Source organism: Filicampus tigris, chromosome 4, assembly GCF_054856515.1.
Source record: "Filicampus tigris isolate MCC_2025a chromosome 4, RoL_Ftig_1.0, whole genome shotgun sequence".
NCBI classification, from domain to species: Eukaryota; Metazoa; Chordata; class Actinopteri; order Syngnathiformes; family Syngnathidae; genus Filicampus; species Filicampus tigris.
Genome location: NC_141220.1, coordinates 11,320,490 through 11,340,992, shown reverse-complemented (window position 1 = coordinate 11,340,992; position 20,503 = coordinate 11,320,490). Strand labels below are relative to the sequence as shown.

The following is a 20,503-nucleotide window of genomic DNA, read 5'->3' as shown; positions in this document are numbered from 1 at the left end:
CTATGCGCAGATAGATACGCGCGTTCAACTGGAAGATTCAAGCAGTGCGCAAAAAGCAGCCCCAAATCGCCAGAATTAGAGATGACTGTCAGGCTGACTGTAAATGCAGGTTTATGCAAGTGCGGAAGATGTAGGACTTGCTGGGACACGTCGTCTTCTGAACATGCGAGAAAAATGTCAGCTTGCATAAGTTCAGCTTACGTGGCCTTGCTACAAATAGATATGTTTATGTTGGTAAAACGACCATTCATTTCCAGCGGTGCTGCCGTTATGCAACGCAAATATGAAGAGGTTGCTGTACTTCCTAAATGAGAGGACATTTGAGATAAGTCGAAGAACTTTATTAGGATGTCATGCAAGCGCCCCAAGAAAATTCAATGTGCCTCTTGAGTTCTTCTTCGTTTGCAGCAGGATGTTTCAGTTTAACGAATTATTAACAGCTAATTCTAGCTAATTGAGTTAATAGCGATCAAAAGTACAACTTCAAAACAATTTGAGAAAAAAAATCCCATTTCAAACAAATTAAGAGATAACCATCAGACAAAACATGAAGTGGGACTCACTTAAAGTGGAAGTCAAACCAAACATATTTTTTTCAAGATATGTTCCCAGCAGGCCCACTAGTTGAAACACGGCATTATGATTAATTTTGCATTAGTGGAATATAAGTTAAGCAGCAAAATGCACTCGTTTTTAACCATCTCTGGGGGTGGCCATTTTGTCGACTGAAAATGACATCCTAACTGCTCACAACGACCAATCACGGCTGACTTGGTTTCTGAATCTGAGCCGTGATTGTTGATTGTGAGCAGTTGTGATGTCATTTTCAGTCGACAAAATGGCCACCCCCAGAGATGGCTAAAAACGAGTGGATTAACACTTATTCCACAGACGCAATATACATCAGAAAGTCCTCTTTCAACTAGTGGGCTTGCATAGAACATATTCTTGAAAAAAAAAAGTTTGCATTGACATCCCTTTTAAATCCCATCACATTTATGGCACAATGAATTCTTTCATTCCCCTCGATCATGATCAGAATCCTTGTGATCAACCTACAAGCTGTATCATGTAAAGAAATACTCTGTCAATGGTAATATTTGAATACTAAAGCAACTTACACACAAAATCATTTAATCACCAATTGGTCACAACATTATACACCCGCATCATCTAATGTGATCCAATATACAATAACTGTAAATAAAAAATAAAAAAAAAACATTAAAAAAAAAAAATCAGTAGTTCAGAAGAATCAGTTTTGATTGACGTTGTCAGATCTAACAATTTAAGAATGCGTGTGTTATTGTGCTTTAGTGGAATCATACAAACATTTCTAATATCACGGTGCCTGTTTTGGCAACTAGAGTTTTGCGATACAAGCGCTGTAGTGGCAGTGAACTCAACTCAACTCTCTTCACAACAAGCGGAAGTACGGGAGGTAGCGAACAATTCTCAAAAAAGAGGGTTTAGGCTGCTCATTGGCACTCCCAATTGAAGCTTAAGTCCACAAGGTTAATGCTACCAATTGTGAGGTAACACCATGGACAGGCTCACATTGCATGTTTTAATTGATATTCAAACACAAAAGGTGGAGCAACACATACATACAGATATGACAATGCTGAGACAGATATATTTATTTGTCCTCTGCAAGGAATGACTAATATTACGATGGGTTACGGAGGAGCTGAGACCAGCTCGATTGACAGTATGCCCGCACGTTTGTATTAGACTGCCGCCAGGGAGCCAGTGCACAATGAGCAGTACAACGTCCAGTTTGTCCACTAAATTGAAGCAAAACAGTGGCAAAAATGGTTGCACTTCTTTCCGTTCTACGTAATTATGTCATTACTGTTTGTCATTATAAAGTTCAGTGTAGTTTTTTTTAGATATTTATTGTATATTGTTGGAGTCTGGAACGCATTAATGGCATTTCCATTCATTTCAATTGGGAAATTTGAGTTACAAGTGTTGTGAGTTATGGCCAGAGAACAAATGAAGCTTATATCTCAAGGCACCATTCAGTCGACCGTAGTTCTCAAACTATGGCAAGTGTGCATTGGATCATTATGATGATGGTGGTCATGATGTTGTGGCCGATCAATGTAAATGGAATAACTTGCTGTTACCAACAAAACTGGCCTCATGCATTCTATTTGGTATATTTTCAGGCATTACCTCCACAGTTTATCAGCCTCAGACAGGTCCTTGTAAGACTTTCCATCTGAGCCGTCATTAAGCGCCACCAGCACCATACAGACAGGGAACGAGAAAGGGTGATGCATTATTACGTACAGCATTTAAAATTAAAAAATCTCTCTCTATATATATATACACATACGTACATACTGTACGTACGTACATACATACATATAAACTTTTTTTGTTTTTTTTTAAATTAGAGCACAAACACGTCGCACCAAACCCAACTTATTCCCTGACTGACTTGTGTGACTGAAGCTCTCCATGGAGTGATGAATCTCTGACCTACGTCCCTGACACCGGCCCACCGCACAGTGATAGCGTTGTGCAAATAATAAGCCAATATTAAATGTGAAAAAAAAAAAAGAAGTCAAATGCTATCACTTTCCTCACATTTTGGAAGGCCAGATGATTAAGTTCAGGGAAGTTATTACGAAGATCATGTGACACATATTGCCTGAGACCAAGATGGAGGTTTGCTGTCATACGGGACAGGATTTCGAACTGTTGAGGCAGATGCCACGTCTTCCTGTTGCTCTTCGTCATCGTCTCTCTCCCCGTGTTGGGTGGCACCACCTTGGCCCACCCAAGCAGGAACCTCCAGACCCGGCTGGGAGGAGAAAGGCTTCTCAAGAACTTTGAGAACCCGCCGAACCTGAAGTACAGTAAAGCCAGATATTACACGCAGGGATGGCGCTACACCGGGGCAACGGTGGGCTATGGCCACATCAGAAATTTGTAGAGGTGGGCTTTCCGTCAGTACTGACGGAAAGTTTGTCAGTCCGTCACTGACGGAGAGTCCGTCACTGATAGATTCCTGTTTTGCAGATGATTGACGGGGGACACACAAAAAAAGACAAACTAAGCGCTCACAAAAGTGGGTTTTCGTCCTTCAGTGTAATCGCCACAAGTACCGACGGACCTCTCAGTCCGTAGACAAATCTACAATCCTTGAGTGAATTTAATATTTGATATATGTGTATTTATTTGAATATAAACCTTTATGGTTTCCTGTTAAATCTTGGTGAAATTATTTATATTCAAGACTGTCCCGTGTGTTTGTTCGCTGAGCTGAATACGAGCTGAATCCGCCAATGAACCAGGAAGAAGAAAGAGAAGAAGAGGAAGCAGACGACGATGACAAGCATTTTATAAAGGAGTTGGAATACGAGCTACTTCGATTGGAGTTGACCCTTGACCACAATGTCATTTTAAACTTTGAATTAAAACTTTGTGGCATTTTAGGAGTTAAAACAGCTGCAGGCAGCCACCAGTGTCCTCCCCTGACTACCCTTACAGTTCAATAAGATTGTCAAATAAGTGTATGTGAAATGTATGTGAGTGTACAGTATGTGTGTGTATAACTCTGTGTACAGCCACTGTATGATGTAGATTCACTGATATTGAGTGCACTCTATTTCTCATTTGAATCACATTGGATTGTTCATCTGTTGGACTATGACATTCTTTTTGGGACTGACAGACTAACTGCCGAACTAACTGACAGACTCGCGGACTGGTGAAAATTACTGACAGAAGCGATGATGACTGAAGCGAGTTAAAATAACATGACGGACTGACCGGTTTCCGATTAGTTTGGTTCGGCTTGAAAAAAATGACTAACTGATGATGACAGACTAAATATTGGTGGAGATTTATAGAACTAAAGTGTTGCACAATAATAATAATAATAGGAATAATAATAATAATAATAGTCTTTTGTGAGATAGTGGACAAACCACAAGCATCAGCTGACCATACCTCAGAAAAGTCTCCACTCTCAGCAGCCTCTATTGCATTCTGGGCAATGTAGTTCCGGAGCACCACACGTGGGTTGGTGCTGTCCATCACCCTCACCCTCTCCTCCTGCACAGCCTGCACATCACTGTTGCCTTCAAGTTCCTGAGCCAGACGCTTCCTGTAGTAGCGATACCAAAGAACACTCATAAGAACAGTAACCGTAACACCCAACAGCCCATTTCCTGTTTTTAATTGACACTCCCTGCCCCCTATATCAGTGACAGTTCCACCTAAATCTCTCATCAGGGCCATGCATATTTTAACCACTTCATGTTCATTTTACAAGAAACTGTTTTTTTTTGTTTTTTTTTCATGACTGCCTCCAGACATGAGTCCAATAACTGTGTCCATTTCCCCCCCCTGCATCCCACCTATAGCGTGTGATCCAGCAGGTCCACTCCTCAGTCTGTTTGGTTTTGATTTCTTCCTCAGTGGTCTCCATCAGTTCCTGCAGTTTGCTGAGTCGGCTGAGCTGCCTCGATATTGTCATCCTGTCTGAGATCATCTGGAACAGCGCTGGGTTGCTCTGTGCCATAGAAAGCAGCATTGCCAACTCCCTGTTGATAGCAAGCAGAATATGCAAATAGCCTCTCAGTTTAACTGTTTCGCCCCTATCTAAGCAAACTGTATTGACCTTGTATGTAATCGCGGTGCAAGATTAGCTCAACTCACGTTCGTTTTGACCACAGCACAGTATATATCTCGTATTCTCGTTTAGCAAAGGTTTTGCGCGACCGTCAACACCGCAGCTATTTCTGTGTTTGTTCAAACAACACGCCTGCCTGCTGGTTGTATCTGTGATTGGCTGAGTGTGCCTGGCCAGAAGTTCATGTTCACCTTACACTTGATGAATGCTATTGTGAATAAGAGAGATGTTAAAATTAAGTAACACATAGGTAGTTATTTTTTGACGTAAAAGAAAAAATGGTTTTCAGACTTTTTACCAGTCCAAAAATAAAATAAAACACACGAACACCGTTACTTTGTGATTGGATGGCCGAGTGCGGAGAGGTGGTACTTTCGCCTCCCAGCGCAAAGGCTTTCCGCTCACACGACACAAGGCTAAAACTAGATTAGCTTTTGGGCGCTGTGTTTGCTATAATGTCTTATTTTGCGGATCCGATCAATGACGTCAATGATAAAGCGTGGAAATTAACATTACACACAATCGAGGATTATGCATAATATGTAAAATATCGTCCGATCTCCATCCAGTCTGTCGGATCGGTGTAAAGTCTAATAAAAACCTTTAGGCTCAATCAGAAATCTCAATTAAATGTGGAGCGTTTGAATTATCTCTCCAAAACCACACCAAAAATGTAACTTCACTCCTAGTCAGTCATAAGCAGTAGTCAGATTTGAATTCCTTAAAAAAAAATCACAAGACAAATTTATATTGCAAATCTGTAAATGCTTTAGATGAACGTCAAGCTGCAGTGGCCTAAGTAGCTCACCGTGGGTCCATGGTGGGTTTATTGGCAGCTTTGAGCTCCTCCAAAGAGGCACACTGCTTCAACATGAGGTTTGCAGCTTCTTTCACAAGCTCTTCTTCCGTGTCACTTTCGCCCTCCGAGGGACAAGAGATCCGACTTAGACTGCGGAAAGTGTTGGTGAAGTCGGCCCCTGCACAACAATAGACAAGTGAAAAAGAGAAAATATAAGAACATTATCATCTATTACAGTTAAATGCTTGTTACTTAAAAAAACATGGGAACAAAACTAAAACTCAGTAACCATACGGGTAATGTTATGCCCATAATCTCATAGAATGTTATTGGGGGTAAAAATACTATCACGGTCACAACATGAATCACTCCTGTGCAAGACCTCATTGGACCTCAGACCTCCATCAAGTGGTGTTCATCATTTGCTTTTGTTTGTCTTAACCACTCAGCGATTGGTGACGAGTCACTTTTTTTTCCCATTTCGCTCATAGTAATATGAATGTAGACTAAACATTAAAAAGACAAAAGGTAGTCAGCCTTGGTGAAGGTAGATTTTTTTCAACTGAGCCTTATTGTTTTGAAAAGGCAGATTTTTTTTTTCAGTAATGGAGAAGAAGGTAAAGCAAACACTTGAACACTCCTGTCCCACCTGTATTGTGCATGGTTTGCAGCAGCTCTGTGATGAGGATCTCGTCCTCGGGTTCCTCTTTTTTCAATAAGCCCAGCTTCTTCCTCATATTATCAAGGTAGTAACGGTTATACAAATCCAAATATTCCTCCATAACAGCTTTTGCCCGGTCAGGTGGAAGCTCTGGATTAAGGGCCTCTGCTAACTTGACAAGATTCCACCGGCAGATTGCTGGCTGAGCCTGATAAGAGTAGCGTCCAGAGTTGTCTGAAGCGTTGCAAATGAAGTCTGGATCAAACCTGAGGGGAATTAAACATGAATGTAGGAGATAAAATACAGATCTTGTGCATGAGCACTGTATTTACCAGTGTAATGGATGGATGAACAATTTACAGTGGAGTTGCATTTATCGCCACCTTGCAAGACCAACAATGTTTTTTAAACAGAGCAGAGTTTCATTACAATCTCACCTATCCATGAAGCCATAGGGACCATAGTCCAGAGTAAGTCCCAGTATGCTCATGTTGTCTGTGTTCAGGACACCATGACAAAATCCTACACATTGCCACTGAGCCACCAGTCGAGCAGTTCGATGCATCACCTTCATACAACAAGTCATGAAAAGTGACACTGAAACAAATGTTCTTTTTCTGACATGAACAAGAAAGGGCTCAAAAGGTATAATCCAATTTTAGCAATGTATCTTTGTCCAAGACATGCCACATTGTCAGCATTTTTAAAAAAAAATCCTTTTTAGGTCTTAAGGAACAAGTTGACATTTAGGCAAATTAATATTTTTATGATTGTCTGCATTGTATGCAAAGATATGGATCTTTTTTGCTAATTTTTCCATTAATTTTAAATTGAAATTTAAAATCCGGATGTATGATTCCCCTTTTCCTGGATTTGCCATTGTTGATTCCCTTTTCCAGAAATTACTCGCTACACCAGAGCCCCCTCGGCCGGCCAATTTGTGACCCCCAAAGTGTTAAGGCTTTTTCAAACGGCACTAAACACCATCCCTTCAACCAAGCCATTTATTGTGCATGTGCTGGCGCTGTGCCACTGAGGCTGGGCGCTGCCAAAACCACATGTTGCATGTGTTTTGGTTGGGTTAGCCGTTAGCACGTGTACAGAGACTTATTGCCATGCTAACCATAAACAGACAGCCTGTTAGTGGGTCAGTCAGAGCTCACTGTTGCGACAGCAAATTTTATTGTTTTGCTTTTGTAGAAGTTAGGATATTGCTGCAGCAGAGCATGTTCCAAGTTCACTGGTAAAACAAAAGCAGGCACTGAAAAATTGGCATGTTTTGTTTTATTCAACAAAACTTCATATTCTTTCCATTCACATTTTTGTTTTGAATATTACTGTGTTATCGCATGTGGCCAGACTGTCCTCCATAAATAAACATTTGACTAATTGAAAAAAAAAATTATTTGTGGGCGACTAAGGTTTGTATTGAAGTAAACCTGCTCTATACTTTGGGTTGGCAACAAAGACCTTACAATCGGGTTTATAGCACCACCTGTTGCTTGGAAATATCGTTGCAATGTTTAGGGAATTTTCATAGGAATTTGCAGGAATAGTGATTAATTAATTAGACTGAGATGCAAATGTATACATAATTCTTGACATTTGTTTTCTAATTAAGTAGGATTTACATAATGCACGCAATGACATGAACACAGCAATACTTATTGCATGATAGGCCAGATAGAGCTCAGACTCTGTGGCCCAAAGTCCCCATTCGCTATTTTTTAAGTTAATTTAATCCTCCATCCATCCATTATCCAATCCGCTTATCCTCACAAGGGTCACGTGCGTGTTGGAGCCTATCACAGCTGTCTTCGGGCAGTAGGCGGGGTACACACTGAACTGGTTGCAAGCTAATCGCTGGGCACACAGAGACAAACAAACATTCGCATTCTCAATCATACCTAGGGGCTATTAAGAATGTCCAATTAACCTACCATACATTTTTTTGGAATGTGCGAGGATACCGGAGTACCTGGAGAAAAGCCACGCAGGCACGGGGAGAACATGCAAACTCCACACAGGAAAGCCGGGGCCGGATTCAAACCCATGATCGCTGCACTGTGAGGCGGACCAGTCAACCACTGTTTCGGCCTAATTTAATCATTTTAAATTAATATTATAAAACATCATATTATATTATTTGTAGTGAAACAAACTTGCTTTGAATATTTCCAAGATTCCCCAGCTAAAGTGAAGAGAGGATACAGTGACTCAACAAATGTGGTCACTGAGTCATTTATTACAGCTTAATACAATTAGAGGATCGAAATGGTCTTGGCTTCAGTCTGTGACGTCAGGTCTTAAAATAACCACGTGTCACAACCTTGCCACGGTTGCACAGACATCTTCTAAAAGTCACCAGTGAGATACGAATGTAATAAAGTGCTCCAACCTCTCTGAAGAAAGACACATTCCTCTCCACTCGATCTGAGTATTGCTGCTGGATCTCTGGGTAGAACATCTCAATGGCATAGTCCAGCATCTGTCCTCGGAGCTCATCATATCCATAGCTGGGACCCTGACGACCTGAGATCTCATCTGCCTGCTTAAATATCTCAAAAGAACCAAACCTGTTCCCATGGTGGACAACGGCAACGATCAAATCCAGGAAGCACAGGAAGATGTGATACGTTCAAGGGCATAAACTACTCACCTTAAAAAGGTTGGCGCGATCCTCAGGACCACCGAGCATCTCTCATGTTGAGGATGCCCGCTGTAGTAGATATCCCTGACGACTTTGCTGTCGGATGTTACAACAGAGCCTGCTCTTGTGGTGGGCACACGCAGGAAGTACATAGCCTCACTACAGAGAAACTCTCTTATGCTAGAGCGCAGCACCTTACGGCCATCAGCTTGTCTATTGAGAGAGAGTCACAGTACATCGGACATATTTGTTGTCAAATTTGCACAATTATCAATTATCACATCATTGTCAACACAAGACTACACTGAGCAGTGGGGCTGCACGTAATTGGAAAAACATATGATATGCGATATGGGTGTTGAATATTGCGGTATCGACAATAATGCAATTTTTAACATGTACCAAAAGAAATCCATTTTCATTGTCTAATGAAATAAATACTTTTTTTTTTTCATTTCAAAAACGTGTTTAAGTTACCACTTTTTGAAAAATACTGATCACTTAAAGTTTTTGTTGTTTAGAAGTAAATCTGGTAATAAACCATCATATTTGTCCAGCTAAACTATCAACTGTACACTTTGTATGATATTTTATTTGTCCTCCTGTCATATATTTTGCTGTTTGCCGCAAAACTCATACATACATAGGCACCTGAAAAATAGATTTCACAAATATTGCTGAAAAATTGCTTCACAAAGAAAGATGCATTTAATTTTAAATACTAACTTCATTTAAATATAATGGATGGATAAAGAAACATGGCTGCAAATCAATGCTAATTTGTTTTCTTTTTTGCTGAAAATAAAGTTTTTAAGTATTTTTCTAATTTGATTTAAAAGGGTTTTGTTGGTTTGAGTGACACTCCATGATTGCTGACAACATTGAAAAAAAAAAACGGACTCAAAACAATAACCCCGATGATGTAGTTTCTGCTGAGTCATGGAGCTCAAATTTATTTCTCTTCCTCCAATCTAGATGTATGAGGTTTGAGTGCCAATTGCATGTATGTTGAGAGACAACTTCAGAGTAGAAGTACAACTACTTATAATGTGCATGTAAAAAAAAACAACGCATGATCTAATAACTTTTATGTCTAAGTTGGACATCAAGAGGGAGGGACACATTTAAAAATAAAAGCAATTTTAAGGGGCGTTGAAGAGCTATTTGGTATTTTAAACATTTACGAATCGCTTTTACTACAGCTACTGTTACATTTTGTCTCAGGTCAATTTTTTTCTTGGTGATATTTCATAGCCGAGATGGAACTGTCTGCCAATTCTGGATTGACCCAAACATTCCTGTAGTGTGCAGGTTTAAATCACAAACTAACTAATTTCCTGGGTAGTGTCAATCAAAACTATATATAACACTTTTGTACCTCGAGTAGGGGGTAAGTCCAGCTCCTTTCACCTGAATCTCCCATCGGCCACTTGGGTTTTCGTGCAGCATGTTGGGGTCCTGATTGGGTGGCACTCTTACTTCCCCCAGGTAGCAGGCCGCCCCATCACCCAGCTGGCCAGCGAAATGGCCGAACTGGTGGCCACAGTAACAATGAGCAGCAGGCTCGGATCCAGGCATTACTTTGGAGCCGCTCAGATATTCTGGCGCGATTGGGTCGTCCATGACCTCATCCCCGTTGAGCCCTAGCAGAGCCAAAGCTTCGTGGGACACCGCCACCAAACGAGGCTTGGCCAATGGCTGCGGCTTGACCCTGGAGAAACACGCTCCTTTCACCTGTCGCACCCCAGGCTCCTCAGAGGGGTCCAGTGGAAGTTTCTTCAGGGCAACATTGTCAAAGTGGAGTCGCTCCAACGGTGAACGACTCATGGGCAGGCCCATTTCGTCCATCCCGACCGAGGTTAGGAATCGAAACAAGGACACACCTGGGCTAAAAACACGGGACGTACCTGATCTCAGTCGATGTACAACAAGAGCCATCAAACTGAGGTCACGCCCATCTCTCTGCTTCTTGGATGGCGCAGTTTGTAGAAAGCTTTCGTCGTCAAGCTTTTATAATCCGGAAGTAAGAGCGGATGTTTGCGTACAGATAGTGTTACATTATTATTCATCCCACCAGAAAATGTAAAAGACGGAAAAAATATCATTAGTGTTTTTATTCCGTATCCGTCGTGTGGAGAGACGTTTACGCTTTTAATTAATGCGCAGCATTATAACAATTTAACCCGAGCCAGAGAGACACGATTTTTGTAGGTGAACGTCATCAGTTGAAAGACAATCTGGCGTCTTCAGCGAGGGTACACATTTGAAGGTCTAATTACGTCAGGCAAAGAGCTGACATCAAGATAAAATGGCTACAAATAATCTGTTGTTTTTACTTTACCTTTGAAAAAGATTCGGGATTTGTTTTTATTGAGTTGTACAGGTTATAGGTCACAAAATGGTGGGAAAAGTTTTCAAATTATTAATCATGATCACATTTTTCTTATACAATATCATAAAGACTTGTCATTTCAACAGGTAAATGTAGACTACTGTATTTTATATATGAAATGTATGCTTGGTTTGTCAGAGTAATTGAGAAAAGCTTGGGACTCCCTTTTTTGTGCCCTTAATTAGCACATTTTCCAAAATTATCATTTAGTAATAATACTTTTATACTTTGTTCAGGTTTAACTTTAGTCTGAATTTCTACCATGTCTTATTTTAAAGCAACCTACTTATTGGTAAATTATGGCTGGCGTTCCTCCCTTCAAACCTAACATAACACTTTATTTTCGACTGAAACGTATACCTTAAAATTACAGCGGTAGATAGGGCTCTAAGAAATATCATTCAAGCCATTTAAAGGAGAAATCAACCCAAACATATTTTTTTCAAGAATATGTTCCCAGCAGGCCCATTAGTTGAAACATGGCATTCTGATTAATATTGTGTTTGTGGAATATGAGTTAAGCAGCAAAATCCACCCTTTTTAGCCATCTCAGGAGGTGGCCATTCTGCCACTTCCGTCGACTCAAAAAATAACATCACAACTGCGCAGGGCACAGGTAACGACCAATCACAGCTCAGCTGCAGAAATCAGGTCAGCTGAGCTGTGATTGGTCGTTACCTGAGCCCTGAGCAGTTGTGATGTCATTTCCAGTCGACAGAAGTGACAAAATGGCCGCCCCCCGGTGATGGCTAAAAACGAGTGGATTAACTCTTATTCCACAAACGCAATATTTATCAGAATGCCTTGTTTCAAGTAAGTGGGCTTGCATGGAACGTATTCATGAAAAAAAACATGTTTGGGTTGACTTTCCTTTAACCTCTTATCTGAATCGTTCTGCCTTGGTCAAGGGACATACTGTAGACGGATCAGTGTTTACTAGTGATGCTTTCAGAGCTTTTGCCACCCGGAAGTATGGGTGAGGGCATGGTGAAATGTCACCAACGATGCCTGTCATTTAATTATAAGTATATTTCTTTATTCTCTATCTACGTCGGTGACATAGGCAGGCAGGACAATTAAAAGCTCTTCCATTAGATGTTAAAAGGTAATAGACCTGTGTATCCACCTGTTGAAATTCAACAGAAGTCCTAGATTCCTGCGTTATATATTTTGTTCAATTAAACTGGGGCAGATTTCACAAGTAAATTTGTGAGAATTTTGATATGATCATTACTTAAGTATTCCTCCATTTTGTGACAATTTGTTCGTTGTTGTGCCATGAGATTTTTGTATTGTAAAATGGGTGTCTTGGATCAATAAATTTTAGGAAACACTGCTACGCAGTATACATTACTTTCATTCACTATCAGAAGCAAAATACCATGATCTTTTTGTTAACTTTTTATTTGGAAACAGAAATCTGATTGACTTAGCGATGGGTTTGCAGTTAGAGTATACCGGAATACTTAACAGAAGAATAAAAAATAGACATTTTCTCTGTGCAATAACAGAATTACAGTATAGCATTTGCTTGTAATGTGGAAAGGGAGGGAGAGGGCATTTTATGTAAACAACTTCAATTGAAAGACAATATGCCTTTAGTGAGTGGAACCATTTCAAACTCCAGTCACATTTGACAAAAGGGCATTGTTATCGCTTAATCAACATTGTGAAAAAGGTAAAATTAGAAATTAACAAGGAGGTGCATTTTGTCTGTCAATGTGGGTTTATAGCTGTGAGACCATAAAATTATCTTAAGACTTCTAGTTCAATGTGGCATCACCTGAATTATGAATACAATTCAATGTTGGTTCATGGAGAATCATGATACGACTCAATGAAATTAGTAAAGGCAGCACAGTCAGATATGGCATCCAGAGGCCAAATTTGCAGTCAACTGAGAAGCGATTATACAGTACTGAAGAGTTTACACATTTGAAAACAATTACAGCCGAAAGGGAATATGTAGTAGAGAAGTATAAAGAGCTGGTGAAGTAAATGTTTGATGCTGTATTGTGCAGGCAATAAAAATGACTTCCTGCACAAATAAAACCAGTCAAGAATGAATCTTGACAGGAGACAGAGGTCCAACTGATTAATGCTAAAATCTGGGCACGTTATAATCCTGTATCTTTGTGAGGGCGACAATGATCAGTATTATTACTACATTACTCACCCTGAGAAACATAAGCCTTCCCTGCAATGAGTTTCACATGAATCTCGATGCCATGGTACTGGTTCAACTGAACTCTATGTATCACATATTTAAAGTCTACATTTAAACTATTTACAAATTATGCCTTTACAACTTTCTAAATTTTCATTGACCATTTAGGGGTAATACAGTATGTCAGAAATGCATATACACTTGCTGATGCATTGTTGAGGTACTTATTTGCATAGGCAGGACTGTGAACGTGGAAAACCTTTATGCCAACTTAAAGCAGAAGTCAACCCAAACATATTTTTTTAAAGAATATGTTCTATGCAGGCCCACTTGTTGAAACACAGCATTCTGATTAATATTGTGTTTGCGGAATATGAGTTATGCAACAAAATCCACCCGTTTTTGGCCATCTCACAGGGCGGCCATTTTTCTACTTATATTGACTGAAAATCACACACCCTCAGGGCTCAGATAACGACCAATCATAGCTCAGCTTCAGAAAACAGGTGAGCCGTGATTGGTCATTATCTGAGCCCCGAGAGTCAGTGATATAATTTTCAGTGGACAGAGGTGACAAAATGGCCATCCCCTGAGATGGCTGAAAATGGATGGATTTTGCTGCTTAATTCATATTTCATATTAATCATATTGCCTTGTTTCAACTAGTGGGCCTACATAGAACATATTCTTGAAAAAAATATGTTTGCGTTGACTTTCCATTTAAGTCTGCTGATGCATACCAAGTAAATCGAGTAAGAATTTAAATCACACAACTTACTCTACCAATAATGGAAAAACGATGCAAAAAAATATGTATGTTCATTATTATTTTTTCCTTTGATATTATCCTCAGCTGTTTCCCATTGCATTTTTTTAGAATCTGTTTATAAAATGATTGCCAACCAAAAACTGGCACAGGAATGGAAAAAGGAAAGAGGAGAAAAACGTACAGAAATACTGTATTGCCAGAGCATTTGGCTAAAGATGAATTCTTGTGGATTTGACTAACCATAAAATAACATTTTTGTAAGTCTTTGAAATGAATAAACTTTGAAGCATCACAAACACAGTATTGGAAGTTTTAAACCTTAAGATAATAAATCATCTCCACAAAATGCCAAAACAATCGTGTGTAGGTTTCTTTGGCAGTAAGACCGTACAATGTCCATTGAGGCACCACAGCGAGGTGTGGTGCCCCCCTGAGGTCCTTGTTGGCTGAGCAACCCTTCCTTTCAGCCGCACTTCCTTTTAAGGCCACTGGTAAAAGATGCACTGTTTTCATGAAGCAATTGTTGTCAGTCAGTGATGGCTTTCACCTGACCAGTGAGGTCAAACGGGAGATGGTCGTAGATGGTCCACAACTGATCGGACAGTAGAAGAAGACAACACGGCTCGGACTAAACTCCCTCCAGCACGGTAGCAGACATACCCCAGCATCCCCATCATGACACCTTTAACTACAGTTTGCAAAACCCAGCCAAACTGAGACGGTGGCGCAACACTGCAGAAGAAGAAGAGAAATAAGTTTGTTCATATTTATATTTATTCACATATACTTTATGTAAAAAAAAATAAAGAAACTGTTCAAGAAATGTTGGCAGTGCAGTCATATGACTGCCTGACTCTATTTAATTGGTGAAATGGAGTCAAATGTCGCTAGTGGTTACAGTGGAGTGGTGAACCAGAGTCACCTGACAGTACCTGAGACAGAGGTCTCTCTCAAAAACATTGTGCAAGCAATAATAGATGGATGCAAATAAAGGTGGTATCTCACTAAGCGGCGAAGGCTTCCGAGTGTTGCGCCTGGCCCGAACGTTGATTTTTCCTCAGGGTTGGTAAAAGGTTCCAGACATTCGCCGTACATTTGCAAACAGTTTCAACGGACGCAAACTATTTTTCTTGTCGCAAAGAAATTTTGAACATGTGCAAAATGACGGCGACGAGAAAAACGGTTTGCGACCAGTCTTTGCAACCTTGAACGAACCCTGATGAAAAAAAAACAACATTCGCTACGCATGCCACCACTCGCAAACCAGCCCCGCTCAGCGAGATACACCTGTAAAAGTAGTGAGTGTAGTAGGAATACACATTTTTGTATGCAGTAGTACTAGGAATATACACTGACAAGTACAATTTATCCCAAAAGTTACTTAAAGGCAAGTCAACCCTCAAAAAATATTAACAAAAATATGTTCTATGAGCCACTAGCCATGAGTAAAAACTAGTTTGTGGAATATGACTTAGACAGCAAAATTTATCCGTTTTTATCCATCTCAAGGGGCAGCCATTTTGCCACTTTCTGTCAACTGAAAATGACAAATCACAGTTGCTCAGGGCTCAGGTCACGACCGATCACGGCTCACCTGTTTTCTGAAGCTGAGCCATGATTGGTCGTGACCTGAGCCCTGAGCAACTGGGTGTCATTTTCAGCTGACAACAAAAGTGGCAAAATGGCCGCCCCGTGATCTGTCCAAAAACAGCTACTGCTTTCCTCATATTCTACAAACGCAATATTAATCTGAATGCTGTGTTTTGACTAGCAGAGATGCATAGACCATGTTATTGTAAAGAGAAATGTTTGGGTTGACTTCCCCTTTAAGTAAATGTAACAGAGTAAATATTGCGATTACTACGCACCTCTGCTATTACTGAATGAAAAGATAAACATACCTCATAATTTCGCTGATGTTGAGATGCTTATCCCAGTTTCTTTCAATTCCAGGCACATGACCCATTCCGACCACTCCCACCACAACAGCAGGCACTTCTACAAGAGTGGACAGTGTAACGCGTCATTGTACACATTCAACACATGAATGAATCATAAACTACAACACAATACACTACAATTTTATTTATATTGTGCGTTTCAAAACAGCTAGAGCTGTAACAAAGCACTTTACATACAAACAATAAAAAGGCCATAGTACAACAAGTGGAATCAATAAATTAACATAAAACACTATATACAATAGACACCGGAAAAGAGGCGAAAAATTTCAGGTCTGACCCTCCCTGGACGGAATGTCCAGCTCTGGTGGCCACAACATAACGTGCAAACAAAATGCTAATGAGATTTGCAGACAAAAAACGAGTTAGTCGGTTTATCATTGCCATTAAAAGCTAAACAAATCGTAGACTATACACCATTTCTAGAAACGACAATGCCTGGTGTCCTCAAAGCAAGTCTTTGCTTAATCTGTTCTCATCTACAGCCAAGTTATTTCAGATCGTCTTTGGCTATTATTCCCAGCCCAAAAGGCAATTCAGTCTTATTACCGTATCCGTGTCCAATGTTTTAAGCCCCAGCCTCAACTTCCACTTTATGGTTCCCAGATTAAGAACTCTCACTTTGCTGACCCATCTCCCAGTTTGGTGTCACAGCCAAAATTGGTGGCCAAAATGTTGTCTTGTGTCCACGTTATATCTAATTCGTTATATGTAATACCTACTCTGGGCATTAGGGGGAGCCTCCACACAGCGCGTAGCCTGGCGCAGGGTGTGCGTGAGGTAGATGTCTCTCTCAGCCACTATGGTCTGGTGAAGAGCAGGAAACTCTCCTATCATCTCTGACATGGTCTGTTCCAGCAGGTCCTTCTGTTTACATTTTTCTACATCCTCTTTGCTGAAATGTGACACAAAGCACAACATGACAAACACAGTGTCATATTTAGTACTAATGATAGAGTTCTTGATTATGTACAGTGTTGTTGGTTCAGTGACAAAAATAAAAAGGGGAACTGGAAGAAGCAACCTGGCCTTGGTATAATCTCTACAAGCTTTCAAAACTTGTTTCATTTAGTTGCGAACACATTTACCGTAAACTGTGCTTACCAACCTCTACTATAATACGAACATAGTAGAAGTTGATAATATCTTAGCTACAAGGGATATGCAGTTTATAACATCTTAAGGCTCCTAAGAAAGCATTACTATACAAAACTGAATATAATCACGCTTGGAAAAATCTACCTTAAATTGTCTGTTAAAAAAGTAACTACAAAAGGCATGAAATGCACAAGTATGGCTCTGTAAAAGATCTGAAATTCTAATGATACAACACTAAGCCAATAAGGAACAAATCTTTTACCCCTATCATTTCCAAATTAAAAAAAAAATGTGTGTAAGGCACCTGATTGGGTCTGAAAGGAAGCAAAGACCCCAAGCGAGACGAGCCTTCTGCCACAGGCTGAGAGCAGCGATGGCCCTCTTGAACGTCACAGGGATGGGCCTGTCTCCAAGATGAAACTTACAGAATGGCACATGTCCCGCCTGTGTAAGAAAGACAAGTTTGCATCGGGAGGGGGATCAAAATCAATAAAGTTTACTGTGGGGTAAAATAGTGACAATGCTTTCACCTCTTTGAAGGCTTCCCTGAACTCCCCACCAGGAGCCATGCCGAGCTGCTCAGTGATGTGAGCGGAAACTTTAAGCAGGAGAATCTGCATCAGGCCAGACATCACGCCATTCTGACAAACACAAAGAAAGCCTTAACTGCCCAAGAATAAGCACTGAAGAGAACTGTGACAACAAGGAATGCATATTGTAACAACACAACACTTACAAAAAAAAGATGACATGAAAATGAGGAAAGGCATGTTTTCTATTTACAAATTTGTGCGATAACTGGACAAAACTAAACAACTTGTGGGAAAATGGCCTATAAACTGTATGAATTCTCAGACGCTTCATGAAAGTCTTACCTGTTTGATGGCCTGCTGGACCTTGTCAAGGTTTATCTCTTTGGCTTCCCTCAGCAATGTATTCTCATCCATCTTCAGCATGGACACCCTGTACTGGCACAACTCCACCACAACCACATCTGGTTGCACAGCACGAATCGTCTGCAGCAGAGAAAGAAATCGAGTAAGAAACAATACAGACAGACCGAGAGGAAAGCATGGAAATGTTCACTGACAAGAGGAAATGAATACAGTACCCCAAAAAATATAGCTTGCAAAGTCTCAAAGTAAAATAGGCTCACCGAAGCCACATCCCTTTTGCTGCTGTCACTGAAGTGGGCAGTGCCCACTAAGTACAGAAGGCTGCCATCAGGGGAAATAAGACGGGTCACTGTCTCTGGTAGTTCAGGTGATGACTGGCGACGTTGGCCTCGATATTGCCAAAGCAGTTCCATTGCTTCACTGTCAGCTGGAAAAAGATGACTTGATAGTTATTAGCTTGAATATCTCATCATATATATTTATTTTCTATCCTCAGACCAGACCATTTCTTTTCATTGTTCTCACAGGTAGATTTGGATGAAGAACAAATACTTTTTTGAGTCAGAGCTAGGGGATGCTAAACTAACCTAAAAAAGTAAAATTAGAGGTAACTCTACAGTTCTAATCCTGAGTTTGTCAAAATAGGTTTGTTACTTTTATTTTTATTTTTTTAATAATACTGTATACGCACAGAATATCTGGCCAAAAAGTTGTTAACTGTCTTTTGCATTACATTAAATCTATGAAAAAAAATCATAACTTTTTCAATTGATAAAAAAAACAAAAAGGTTCAACTAATGTAAAATTAACAGCACAATAATGATCCAAAACAACTGGCATGTGTTTTGCACCAGTGTACCAAGTACCAGTGTGTCCAGATTTAACGAATTATGTAATCAATGGGTGTTACTGTGCCGAGCAGTAATAATAAACACTGTAAATACAATTGCATAGACTTGTCAAAATGATAATGTAGTATCTTCTGGTAGATAGGCAAGCTGTTGTGCATTTTGTAAAGGAGAAACAATTACATGGTCAGTTTCAGGGTCACCAATGAACTATAAATCAACAATCACAGACAACAACTTCATAAGGGAGGTTAAAAAGTCAAATCTTACAAAGTCCTGGAGGAAGAGAAGGTGGTGCCTCTTGTGAAGGTTCCTCCAATGGTGCTACAGACTCGCCCTGTGACAAGTTGGAAGATCATCAACTCTACAGTAGTCACAGGTCTTTCCAGTTTGACAGCAAGTGTGTATGTTTTGTTTGCTTTTTTTTTTTCAGCAAAAATATCATAGACAGTTAGCATATTAGCATCTGTTTTAACTAGTTCACACTTCAAGCGGAAGTTAACCCAGAAATGTTCTTTACGATAAAATGTTCTATGCGGTCTCACTAGCCTAAACACGACATTTTGATCCATATTGTGTTTGTGGAATATAATTTAAGCGGTAAAATCAACCCATTTTTGTCCATCTCAGGGAGCTGACATTTTGTCACTCCTGTCAACTGTTAATGACATCACAGATGCTCAGGGATCACCAAACATGGCTCACCTGTTTTCAGAAGCTGAGCCTTGATTGGTTGTTACCTGAGCTCTGAGATGTAATTTTCAGTCGACAGCAAGTGGCAAAATGGAGATGCCTAAAAACAGGTGGACTTTGCAGTTTAACTCATATTCCACAAATGAAATATCGATCAAAATGCCATGTTTAGACTTGTGGAAGCGCATAGAACATATTATTGTAAAGAAAAATGTTTGGGGGGTTGACTTCCTCTTTAAAGATACTGTATATGGCAAAACATACTTAACAACAAAAACATATGTACACTAACCTCATAATTGTTGTCTTGGTCCATACTCGAAGCTCTCCAAGTTAAATGTAATAGCAAACTGTAAAAGTTGAAATGTCAGTGCCAGTCAGTCAAGCCTGTCTGCTGACGTCGCTTTACAGTGGAACGACAGTAATGTTGACGTGTGTCCACAGCTAACAGCCAACGATGGGCTGTTTTTACTCACTTCCTAATGTTACGAAAAGGCGAACGCGTGATGTACTGAAATAATGGCGATCACATCAACGATACCATCAGATCAAAACACGGAGGTAGCAAAACGAACTACAGTGGTTAGCTAAGATAGCCAACCACCTTGCATTTTCTCGGTTCCAGAAGCAGAATGATACTGACACTGCACGCTAATACCAGCTGGTATGCTAGCAAGTCCAAAGTGTCAGTTATTCAAAGGGAAATAAACGACTATTTAAAAAAAAATAATAAAAAAGTTATTGCCATCACAATAATTCTTACTACAAGTCACATTTGCCAAACAAAATGCACTTACTGAATAAACCAAGCGTCTTGTCGCCACTATCGTAACAGTGCCTGCCCGACTTGTCGGGTAAAATGCATTGTGGGTAATGTAGTCATTGATGGATCACCAAGATACGACGTGTTTATTCAAT

The 20,503-nt window shown here is 40.1% G+C and overlaps 2 protein-coding genes across 2 annotated transcripts; both read right to left on the bottom strand.

Moving 5' to 3' along the window:
- Positions 1 to 326: 326 nt before the first annotated feature.
- selenoo1 (selenoprotein O1) lies at positions 327 to 10,975 on the bottom strand. Its single transcript, XM_086029126.1, has 9 exons — positions 10,140 to 10,975; positions 8,771 to 8,974; positions 8,510 to 8,687; positions 6,549 to 6,679; positions 6,100 to 6,377; positions 5,460 to 5,628; positions 4,377 to 4,562; positions 3,967 to 4,123; positions 327 to 2,860 (listed from the first exon to the last, which is right to left on the bottom strand). Exons 1-9 carry the CDS (start codon positions 10,697 to 10,699, stop codon positions 2,636 to 2,638), a joined length of 2,088 nt encoding a protein of 695 aa, XP_085885252.1. The 5' UTR covers positions 10,700 to 10,975; the 3' UTR covers positions 327 to 2,635.
- Positions 10,976 to 12,541: 1,566 nt separating this feature from the next.
- On the bottom strand, positions 12,542 to 20,473 carry trabd (TraB domain containing). Its single transcript, XM_086029148.1, has 10 exons — positions 20,383 to 20,473; positions 19,878 to 19,935; positions 19,163 to 19,229; positions 18,305 to 18,471; positions 18,024 to 18,164; positions 17,679 to 17,789; positions 17,453 to 17,592; positions 16,773 to 16,945; positions 15,991 to 16,087; positions 12,542 to 14,821 (listed from the first exon to the last, which is right to left on the bottom strand). Exons 2-10 carry the CDS (start codon positions 19,899 to 19,901, stop codon positions 14,650 to 14,652), a joined length of 1,092 nt encoding a protein of 363 aa, XP_085885274.1. The 5' UTR covers positions 19,902 to 19,935; positions 20,383 to 20,473; the 3' UTR covers positions 12,542 to 14,649.
- Positions 20,474 to 20,503: the final 30 nt, after the last annotated feature.

Coding starts and splice junctions, on each gene's coding strand:
- trabd (XM_086029148.1), bottom strand. CDS start 19,901: ATGGACCAAGACAACAATTATGAG. Junction 17,790..18,023: donor TCCAGCAGGCCATCAAACAG/GTAAGACTTTCA, acceptor TGTGTTTGTCAG/AATGGCGTGATGTCTGGCCT. Junction 16,088..16,772: donor GGCTCCCCCTAATGCCCAGA/GTAGGTATTACA, acceptor CCACTCTTGTAG/AAGTGCCTGCTGTTGTGGTG.